The following is an 11,918-nucleotide window of genomic DNA, read 5'->3' on the forward strand; positions in this document are numbered from 1 at the left end:
AACAAGAAGTTTGCTGTACTGGGAAGAAAGGTAAGCGTTGCAGTTACAGATTACTTGAAAACATTGTGTGCCTGCTTTTTCAGTACAGTGATATTTTTGTAACTAAGCAAATACTGTAAGTATAATGGAAGCGTATTTGCAAAAGAAGTTCTGAATGAAAGATGGGAAAACATTTATCAGATACAGATATCAAAGTTGCTTGATGAGTTGAAAAGCTAACTCTCTTTGAAATCTATTTCCAAGTTTCCATCATTTTTCTCAGTAACACAACTGTTACTTGTGGATTACTATACAACAGTGTTTATCATCACATTATACAGTAGAAAGAACTCCCATTTGAGAAACCTACAAAGAAATGAAGCAGTTCATCACTGAAACAACCTCTTCTATCAGTTAGGTCTACAATTATCTTGTTTACAACATATGTAGAAACACGTACAGACTCTCAGTTTTGTATTACCTTTGTCAGCATTACAGAAGAGATACAGCAATACCAAATACAGCAGTATTAGGCAAGTGTTATTTTTTTGGCTCTTAACTCCCAGTACCTTCTGTATGTAGGGGCAACCACTGTTGTCTTCCTTGGCTGAGGTTCTGGAATAATTTTAGGCTTTCTTAGAGAAAATGGTTCCACAGGTGCTATTAGTAATTCTTCTTCGGTTTTTACAGTGGCTTCAACATAGCGTCCAACAGTAAAATCAGAAAAACCAAGCAACAGGAGTTCCTTGCTGTACCCAGGATTTCTTCAAAAGTAAGCAAAAGTTATATTCTTAAAACCATCATGTTCATACTTCATTTTCCCCAGTTGTTAAGTATTTTTTAAAATAAAAATGTAGGTTCTCATTTCAGTAACGTGAAAATTACTAAATTAATTCCTCACACTTAGTCCCCATCCTGGTTCAATCAGGGTATCAAATAATAATAAAATAATAAAAAAAGTAAAAATCTCAAAACCCTAATTTCATCAAAAGTGTGGATAAATAGCAAAATACCTCCCCTCAGCATACGAGGTACAGAATTAATATTTCCGTCACAAGGAACATCTTTGAATTACTCTCACTGAAAAAGATGAGCCAAATACTTCCAGAGGAACATGAAGCATAGCCCTTCACTGTTTGCAGCAACAGCTTTGTTGGAGCAAACGCTCCACCTTGCTTAAGCATACCCAGAACTGAATCCTAACTGTAAGCACATCAAGTGGAGAAAGAAGGAAAGAGCCTTTATTTCTGAAAAATGCACTGCATATTTGTAAGCTGTGCTTGGGGAGTGACAAGGGAGATGGGAAATAAAATCAGAGGGAACATTTTCTTCAGACTGGTTTCTACAGAACTTAAGACAAAAGATCTAACATACACCATCTGCTCTAAAAATTCCTTGAAGAACTCATCCCAGTGCTACCTAGAGCCCAATTCTCTCCTCAGCACTAACTACATAGTCCAACACTGTTATTATGTGCCTGAAACAAAAGCATCCCAGAAGGACTCCAGCTTACTTTCTCCTTGGCAGGAGTAACACTTTTTCATGCCAACTAACACTATCTGCTCAGATTAAAGCTATAGCCTGGTTTTCTCTGATATACAAATTCAGTGAGACACTATAAATTGTCCAGATTTACGGTCTGAATTTTCAGTTTCTGTGGTCTCTTAAGTGGCCAGCCAGCACTTGTTACCTTCATGCTGCAGTGTCCCATGCAGTTCTGTGTGGATTGTTCTGTATTATTACAAGATTCTCAGATTTTAAGGCACTTATAGATCTACAGTGAAATATAAATTGTTCTTTCTACATACTTCTCCACAAAGGCAACCCATGCCAGCCACTTACCTTTCAATTTGCAGCTAAATCATCCCCCTACGAAAATTTCTATGCCTTGCCTCACTATTTAAAATGGTAACAGAAGTAGCGTGAAAGTTAATGCAGTGTTACTTTGATGAATTAAACCATTTGATCTTGTTTTCCCCTGTCCAGCTCTTAAATTATGATCACAAGAATCAGCGGTTGTGGTACACAATGTTTGTAGAGCTACAGCGGGAAGTAAGTGAAAAGAATATGAAAGCAAGCTTTCCAGCATGAGGTTCCTACTTGAATTCTGAAAGAGCTCACACAAAGCCACTTTTTGTTCTTAACTAAATCCATGAAATATTTTTTTTAGCAAAGTACTTTTGTTTTTCAAGGGTCTTCTAAGATCTGCAAACCAACTGCACTATAAATTACACCATCAAGTCAAAAAGGTTTATTTAAGCATACATAACCTGCATTTAATATCACAGGACAGCAAAGCTTGAGATGAAGGCATGTAGCAATATGAACATGATGTCAGGATACCAAGACTGGAAGAAACCTATCAGATATAACATAAAAATTCCCAGGGAATCTACATTAGCTCTAGTGCTCATGGAGCAATAGGTTTCCTGAAAGGAATGTAATCACCTGTAGGCATTATCTTCACCTTACTGTGTTCATTTTACAGAAGTTATCTACTCCCGCTATACTTCGTCATTTACTACTACCGTGTTCTTTCAACAAAAATCAGAATCAAGCATCAAAATGCTAACTATTTTCAAATTCCAAATAATACTGGCTTACTTTAGTCTACACAAAAAAGAAAACACTGCAGAACTGTGCCCAGAATAAGGGAACTATTACATCAATTTTTATGACTCGTTTCCATTGTATTGCTCAGAACCAATAGAAATACTCACACAGCTGTGCATATGATCACTATGAATGTTTTTCCACCTGGTGGTATGCAGATTTCTTCAGCAATACTGACATGCTTTATTGGTTGTTTCACATCTTCCCTTTGCTCATCTTCTGCATTATGTGGATTTTCATTTTTCACCAAGGAAAAGTTCTCTTTCATCCCTGATAAATTTGTATCCTGAGAATTGACTCCTTCTGCAGTAAACACATTATAATACATTCTGTTACCACAACTGCTATCACTAGCATAGGCAAGTCTACTCAAACAAACTTACAGGTCTTTTGAGGAGATAACACTCAGCATTCAAATGTTAACATTTCACTGTACCTGGAACGACTCTATGCTTTGTAATGGATGTATTATTCAATGGCTTGTATGTTGTTCCTCCATTGTCATTACATGAATTAATTGCAGCTTTTGAGAGGTCATCTTGGTTTATAGGAAAAGATGACAGATGTGCTTCTGGACTGTTCTCGCATTTTTGAGGAATTTGGAAACTGAATTGCTTGTCTTTCACCCATCCAGCCAATCTGCAGCTGATTAATGACTGTGATACACTCCCTTTATTCCTAGAAGTAGTTATGTAATTAAGCACATAATTAAATGCATAGTTAATATTTTCGGGAAGCTTAATTCTACCTGAAGTCAAATACAACTGTCTGTAGCAGGTTAGTTCACCATTATTTCATAACCACTATCAGAAAGTTGCACTGTTGCTTCTAACTCATGAGGACTGGAACATCTGCTAAATGTACTAGGTCATTATCAACCACCATATGCAGCATACAGAAATACTATGTATAAAAAAAGCTGTGGTAACTTAAAATTTATCATTGGGTAACTAACTCTTAGGAAAGAGACATAGCAATGAATAGAGGGTATTCAGGTGTGACTTCATTTGAGCCTCTGTGCCCAGATGTGAAAAAAAAACAACCAGAAAAATTTTAATACATGAGCATGCAATAGTCCTCTTTTTTCTAAGATTTTGAAGATGACAGTGTATCTGCAGTTTAAATTAAACACACAAGTAAAAGCGTTTCCTTTAATCCTCATTTCAGAAAGGATTTTACTAGGACTGAAAAGAGACATAGGACCGGGGAGTCTCAAACCATTATCTTTAAGATAGATACTCAACAAAAAGACTATCCTAAAGACATTAAATTCGATATGAAATTCTCTGTAATTCCATAGTATTTGACGGTCACTTGAAGACCATGAACCACAAGGCTCAACAATGAGGGGCTTCCGTATGAAAGACAGGTTTACAAACTATGGCGTAATGATAAGAAAGCAAGCTTAGAACAATCAGAAAGGCTTACTCTATCCAAAGAATTATTCTTTTAGATTCCCCCTGCTTCAGAGTTCCAAAATTAGTCGTTCTTGATACTTCCAACCCTCCTTTGTCTCTTATTAAGTCTTCATAAGGCTCATCCAGATTGACTCCATTAGAGTGAGACTGTCTGTAAAAATAATTTTCACTAGCAATTTTGAAACGCAGATAAGATTCAGCAAATATCTTTGATTCAGCACAAGCTTAAGAATCACTATACCAAAATAGTCATGCTATTTAGGAAGAAGCAGGTGAGAGGGTTCACTTTCTCAGCTACTTATAGTTCCAAGACAATCAATTACCTTTACTAATTTAAGCAGTAAGTTAAAAACCACAAGTCTCTTGTCAACAGCAAAATAAACCAGCATAAAACTTTGGATACAAGACTAAAATGATTAAGAAGCTAGCTAATCTTTGCTGAAGAGCTGAATCAAATGGTGACTGAAGCTGTTGCAGATCTCTTTGGGAGCTTAACCAAGACACAACAAAGAGCAGCTTCTTAGCAAGAGCCCCGATTAGCACTGGGGTTTAAGAGATAAAATAACTACACTGGAAATATTTAACAGGTACTCCAAGCACTTAAGTCTTCTGCTTACTGCTACAATCTGAAAGTAGCAAACTGAAGATTTAGTTTAAAAAAGGCTGAAAAACAAAAAACACCCTTAAAAACTATCACACATACTACTTATGAAAAATGCCTATGAAACCAAAGTCACACGCTCTTCACTCTGAGACAGTGACCACCACACTAACCTCACAGTGTCATCTACCTGTAGAAATCATTTGAACAATTGTTTCTATGCTACAACTAAAACTATTCAGTTAGATAAAACGACACAAAATTAACTTGGAAATACTTTAATAATCTCACCAATATTTACACACCCTAAGTGATCCTTAGTTATCCAATAAAGTAGAAAATGACTGCATCTGTTCTTTATTAGCTACCTCAATTTACTAGCAAAGCCCACTAGATGTCTCCCACTGCAGCTTAAGCTGCTTCAATTTTTTGATATGGTAGGAAATACACTAAAACTGAGAAATCAACCCTATAGGTCTACTTTTGTAACTTGGGTTTAGTAATAATCTTCTGTTTAAAATCCATCATTAAAATTATGTTCACCTGAAAGAAATCAGTGAGTTGTACTATTGTGCCAAGTGATGAAGCTTCATCCAGGTACAATTTAAACCTATTATATCTGTTATTTCCAGTGAAAACATCTTATCCCATTCTTCACAGTTCCTCTGAAAACATATGTACCACCCTTAGCTATATTTCCTAGAAATTGAACAAGGCAAGTTTTCCCAAAGACTATGAATGAGAGGTATCAAAATGTTGGTTTTGCTCTCGTTTGGACTTGCCAATTGGCCAGCAGTTTATTTTTGGCTTGCAGAATCAGATTACCAAGTCCTTGTTAGCACTGGGAGTGAAAGATTTTACATGAAATAGCCCTATTTATACACATTTGGGCAGTATTTGTGTTTTTCACAAGACAGTAACTCATAAGTCAAACTATCATTGCTGTAGAACTGCTACCGACTAGTGTTGCCTATTCTACACTTGCGTAGTTGCTTATTTCACAAATTTTTGCTGCTGCTTCTCCACCCTGATCATCTACTTTTCCAACCTTTACTGCAGTCTGGCCAGATCCTCCTCACATCACATATGCCATCTAAAGTACCTGCAGAACCTCTCCCTCCCTTTGGTATTTGCAAGCCCAATGAATCTCTATTAGTCAGATCATTAAACTATTCCATTTAGGACAGACATCTGAAGAATCACTACAACATAAGCAAAATGGATTAAACATCCATTTCACATCAGTTTTGCTAAGAATGGTTTTCAAACAGTAAGATCCTTGCAAGAAGAACATAGATTAGAGAAAAAACAAGGTCAGACAGTGAGCTTGGCATTTTATTAACAAAACCAGGCAATATTCCTTCCTTGCCTGGCAATATCCCTGAGCTCAGCGGCTACTAGTTTTGCTTCTTTAGTAAGCACAGATGTCCCCACCTTCTAGACAGTAAAAAAAAGCAAGGGCCAAATCCTATCAGGCTGATCTTCCCAATGGTCTATGATGACTTCTAGTCAACCAGTGAAGAATTCACAGTGTTTCTTGCTTAACAGATGCAAAAAAATTATGCTGCATAATTACAATTCATCTCTAGTTGTTAAATGAAAAGAGAATGAAAGAACAAATATTACCGATCCCAGCTGACTGGTACCAAACCGAGAGCTCTCCAAAGATAATAGGACCGGTTGCTCTCCACCACAACCGCGTTCACTAGATCATGTCTACAAGGCCAATAGCCATCAGGAAGTCTCAATGAATCCAAAGTGAAAAATATACTGTCATCTATTGTACCACTTCTTCCACAGATGCTGGAAATGCGAACCTGTAACAGTTTGTTATTCAGTGTTACTTCATGTTATCTGCTTAAGCTAATAGGCATACTAGTATTCCATAGCTTTTTCCTGCAACAATCATTCTAGCATTAACAGAGATGAATTCTGAAGTTTCAGTTATTCGTAACATATACGCATAATATACAGCTCTAATCTAGAATCATTGTGCTTGTTTTTAAATTTAGAAGCGCAAAGAAACACAAATACCTCAGATAAGCATCACGTTCTACACAAGTGCATACTACATTTGATTTAATCATGATACCCATCTTGTGACTTACCAACTTATCATAGACTTCAATATTAGCAGTTACACGAGAAGAAATTTTTGTTTGACATGCAAATATGTACAGTTCATTCAATATGCACAGTTAAGGCAAATAAAATAACCATAAACCTAATCTATGTATTAGTAGAGGGAACAAACATTTTCAGTAAAATAAAAGGAAAATGGTTGTTTTAAGCCAAACTTTGATAAATTAAATAATTTAAATTCCAATTACTTCTCAAAAAAAGACTGAAAATCCACACATCCTCATCATAACTAATGTAACTAAACCAACAGTAAGCATCCCAATCAACAATTGATAGCCAGTAGTAAGTTGCTCTTCCTGTTCTAACCAAAAAGTTTTTTTCAAAAAGCTTTGTAACTTTTGAAATAATCCTATAAATGGATGAGTTTATATGTTTTATCTTTACCAATACTACCAACTTAAAACCACCTTCAAAACCCTACTTCACACAAGATTCTTCTTGCCAAAAAACAACACGCAGAACACTTACCTTGTCTACTTGCTTGTATCTCAAAGGCTTTACAGCAACTGCTTCACTGTTCCATGTTGTCGAGTTAATAAAATATTTTGCTTGCACCCAGTCACCTTCAAAAGGTTTGAAACCTATGTAAAACAGAGCATTTCCCAAGTTTAATGGCTACCAATGACATCTGCATTACTCCCATACAGAACTAGTTTATGGTTAAATAAAATGACCATCCAGAACAATGCATTACTGAGATCCACAGAGTTCAAACTTCTCTGCAGTTCCTCCTCTAACAGGTTATGACAAACTATGTAAGAAATGCTGGTGGAAAAATACACTTGCTTACACATAATTTAAGCTTACATGACTGCATGCCAGTTATGCTCAGTAGAAATGAACAGGTAGCTTTTTTCACCCAAATACCTGTTTGTTTCACAATATAAACTTGCAGTCAGTGTCCCAAGTTCTGATACACTCTATCAGAAGATATTTCTATTGTAGATATATAAAAAAAATAATTAAGGAAGAACAAACAAGAAAGTCCTTACCTTCACAGACATTTTCCATTGCAAAAAAAGTATTCTTATTAATATAGCCACCATTCTTAGAGACAGAGGTAATATTGCCAATTAATACTTTCATATTTAGTTCAGAAGCATCACAAGTAGCATTGGAATCTCCCCACGTATTCTGGACGGCATCAACCTATAATACAAACACCCCTAACATTCAAACAGCTGATACTTCAAATTATATCTTAAACATATTCCTACAATAAATACCAGAATTTCAACTGTTATGGAAGTCAAGCTTCTTATTAGACAATTCTATGCTCACTGTAGCTGTTCATTTTTGTACAGGAAAAAAATGAGTAGTAAACAGTATGTTGCTTCTCTTTTAAGAAGTCTGCTGTGTGCTGCAACACTACCATAATTACATGTTGATTTGTCAATCTTACTCAGGCTTCCTTGCTTTAGGTCTACTTAAGACTTTTCTTCATAATAACAAGAGGACACCCCACCCCCCCAATGTGATTGTACGCAAGTGAAACTAGATCATCACTTTCTCAGAAAGCAAAACAGAAAAGTTTAAGTTATTTATAAAAACTAAATGTATTTCAGACTGCCCCTCAGGCATTCTTTAGTAATTTGAACAAAAAAACCCCAAAGAGCTGCTTCTTAGAGATTCTCCATATCAACACCTCAAACGTAAGTTTACTAGCTTAAACAGCCCTCTGCAGAACACAAGCTACAAACTGTCAAAGTATACAAACCACTTTCCCCCCCAGCTATGTTAGGGCAAGGATGTGCCACCTCTGCTCTTAATTACTAGAATTCCTAGAACCATGAGTTCTCTTCCTCGCTCCCAAAGGACCACCACCATCACAGGTTCAGGGGTCTCTACTCTGCAGTTCAAACATTCATTCTTCAGAGGTTCCCTGCTCTCTACAAGGTCTGCTAGGGCCAGTAACAACGCCAATGCCAGGGGACAGAAGCACTTATTACTATTAAGCAAGAACTGTTTACTCCAGCTGTTATGTAGAGACACTACACTGTTCAATAAAGCAGAAGAAAAAAAAAAATCAAATTCTTCTTTTGTGAGGCTTATGAGGATAAGGACGTAGGCAAGCATGAAGAAAGCGTGCAAGGTATCTCTGCAGTAGTTAAACCAATACAATGAACAAAATGCCCATGGACAAGTTTTTCCATGAACTGTAGCGTAAGTGTACAAGTTAGATCATTAAATTAAAAACTTATTTCAGAAAACCAAGTGTTTACAAATTCACAATCAGAATAAAGAAACTGAGTGGAGAACTAGAATAACACAGATAAGGGAGTAACTAAAAAACCCACAACTGGACAGAAAACAAAAGTTCACTGTAGAGTTTTCACTTCTACATGAAGACTAGAAACTCTGAATAAAAAGTATCTTCTCAGTATATAATATGAAAAAAATAATACAGTGACGTAAGAGTATACAGTGCAAGCTTTCCCTTACAGAGCAGTATGCACAGATGGAAGACACATAGCCACACTTTTCACAAATATTAAGACACACTTGTTAAATGCTATTACTACCTTTCTATGGTGCACTTCTTGGAGGCACAATTTGCACAAAGAACAAATGTATTACAAAGCAAGAAAAAGCAGTTCGAAGGCTAACTGCTTTGTCCTGATCACATGGATCTCATTCCAGATGCTGAAGCATCATCCTAGAACAGAAACTGCTGAGGGAAGTTCATCCATTTACTAAAAATCTCAAGTTAACTTTTAAACTAGTTACACTGTGATTTGCTCCGTACAAGCAGCTTAAGCTTTGGTTCAGACTTTTGGTCAGGGTGAGTTTATCAGATGAAGTACACTGATCTAGTGCTGTACTTAAAGTATAGTGCAGCTAAAGCAAGCAGATACAAGCCAAGAACATGGGTTCTGTACCCAGTTATCAACTGCTTCTGCACTGCTGTCAGTCTTTGAAGCGCCAGTCATATTTACATAATAACTAAATGGAGAAGAGCCACTTGACTCAGGTTCTTAGCTAGATTATCACAGGCACCTGAGAGTTGAGCCTATATGATTTAAAAAAAAAAATAATACAGTAGTTTAAAGTAGTGACAATGTATAATCAACCTTGAAGTAGGTTTACAAATGAAGTGTTAAGCAAGAAAGGTACTGAAATCAGCAACTTAGTGTCTTGGAGAGGTATAAAAATGGAGATTTTTTTTACAACAGAAGTTTTGCAACTTGATGTTCTTATGCACTTCTGGGCAAAGAAAGTAAACATGCAGCCCCTGTTTTTATGTTCTTAACTATTCATATAACAATAAGAAAATTGACTTTGAAACTCAAAAAAGGTAATACAGAGATCTGAACTAGGTATGATGAGATAATTGCATCAGAATTTCTTCAAACCGATAGTTTCATATTCACTACATCTGGACTTACATTCAGAAAATCAGTATTCAAGGAACAGTATTTTAAAGGATATGGAATGTAATAATAGTAAAAAACCAAAACAACTTATCCCCACTAGGTGAAGGGCTGGCAGTTTCTCCCATTTTGTAGAATCTGGCAGGCTAAAACTAAAGTAACTTCCAAAAGAACATCTCAAGACTAAAGAGAAAACGAGACCACTGTTTGTCTTCACCTCTTACCCTGATGGCCTTCAAGCCACCTGATGTTTTATCCTCTTCAACAGTCGCAGTAACTTCCTGTCCAACCAGCAGCGGCATATTTTTTGTAACAGCATCCTTTGTGAAGATTATCATGTCATCTATCATCCCATAATCATGGCAAAATCTTGTCACTACTCCTTGTACAGTTTTTAATTCTTTGTCACCTGCATCCAAAAGTGTTGACATAAAACCAAATCACTTGTTTACATGACTATGCAATTAGTAATGAATACTATTAAAAGTGCTATCCCTTCTACCAAAAAGTCATTCTCTTGTTCAATTAAAAATACCAACGGTTGCCAATTAAGTCTTGAAGTCTTACAGCAGGTTACGCTTTCAACCAATTAAGAAAGCTAGTTAAATACAGACTACACTGTAAAACAACACTCTTTAAGCTGCATGAAAAATCCAGAATATTTTGAGGACCCATAAGGATCATTAAGGCCAACTCCCTGCTCCTCGCAGGACTACCTAAAACTAAACCATATGACTAAGAGCATTTTCCAGATGCTCCTTAAACTCCGACAGGTGTGGTGCCACCACCACTTCCCTGAGAAGTCTGTTCCAGTCACTGGCCACCCTCCCAGTAAAGAATCTTTTCCTAATGTCCAATCTGAACTTCCCCTGATGCAGCTTCATTCCATTTCCTTGTGTCCTGTTGCTGGTCCCCAGAGAGAGGGGACCAGCACCTCCCTCGCCACTCCCCCCTTGAGGAAGTTGCAGACTGTGATGAAGTCACTCCTCAGCCTTCTCTTCTCCAAGGTGAACAAGCCAAGTGATCTCAGCTGCTCCTTCTGAGTCCTGCCCTCGAGACCCTTCACCATCTTGGTAACCCTCCTCTGGACAGACTCTAATAGTTTGATGTCCTTCTTAGTTGACAACAAAACTGCACACAGTATTCGAGGTGGGACTGCACCAGTGTGGAGAGTGGGACTATCACCTCCATTGACAGGCTAACTATGCTGTGCCTGATGCACCCCAGGGTGTGGTTGGCCCTTTTGGCTGCCAGGGCACACTCTTGGCTTATATTCGACTTGCCATCAACCCAAACCCACAGATCTCTTTTCAAGGCTGCTGTCTAGTCTCTCATCCCCCAGTTTGTACATATAAACACAGAATCATTTATGTTGGAAAAGACTTTTAAGATTATTGAGTCAAAATGTTAACCTAACACTGGCAAGACATCTACATGTCTTTATAATACCTCCAGGGATGGTGACTCAATCACTTCCCTGGGCAGCCTGCTCCAATGCTTGACAACCCTTTCAGTGAAGAAATTTTTCCCAATATGCAATCTTTCATGAACCCATGCTGACTGGGCCTCATCATCTGGTTGACCTGTACGTGCCACGTGATGGCACTCCGGATGGTCTGCTCCATAACCTTCCCCAGCACCAAGGTCAGACTGACAGCCCTATAGCTCCCTGGATACTCCTCCTGGCCCTTCTTGTAGATGGGTGTCACATTCGCTAACCTCCAGTCAACTGGGACCTCCCCAGCTAGCCATAACTGCTGATAAATGGTTGAAGGTGGCTTGGTGAGGACTTCT

The 11,918-nt window shown here is 37.4% G+C and overlaps 1 protein-coding gene across 1 annotated transcript in view; it reads right to left on the bottom strand.

The window, feature by feature from the left end:
• MOV10L1 (Mov10 like RISC complex RNA helicase 1) overlaps positions 1 to 10,525 on the bottom strand; it is a 31,039-nt gene extending 20,514 nt beyond the window's left edge. Inside the window, exons 1-8 of the mRNA XM_040596605.1 lie at positions 10,349 to 10,525; positions 7,746 to 7,902; positions 7,222 to 7,334; positions 6,238 to 6,428; positions 4,021 to 4,161; positions 3,029 to 3,270; positions 2,700 to 2,895; positions 549 to 743 (exon numbers count right to left, since the gene is read on the bottom strand). Of these exons, the coding sequence (XP_040452539.1) occupies positions 549 to 743; positions 2,700 to 2,895; positions 3,029 to 3,270; positions 4,021 to 4,161; positions 6,238 to 6,428; positions 7,222 to 7,334; positions 7,746 to 7,902; positions 10,349 to 10,474 (1,361 nt within the window). The 5' untranslated portion in view covers positions 10,475 to 10,525. The remainder of the gene's footprint in view (positions 1 to 548; positions 744 to 2,699; positions 2,896 to 3,028; positions 3,271 to 4,020; positions 4,162 to 6,237; positions 6,429 to 7,221; positions 7,335 to 7,745; positions 7,903 to 10,348) is intronic.
• Between the last annotated feature and the right edge of the window lie 1,393 nt (positions 10,526 to 11,918).

The sequence above is a fragment of the Falco naumanni genome, chromosome 5 (genome assembly GCF_017639655.2).
Source record: "Falco naumanni isolate bFalNau1 chromosome 5, bFalNau1.pat, whole genome shotgun sequence".
Classification (NCBI taxonomy): Eukaryota; Metazoa; Chordata; class Aves; order Falconiformes; family Falconidae; genus Falco; species Falco naumanni.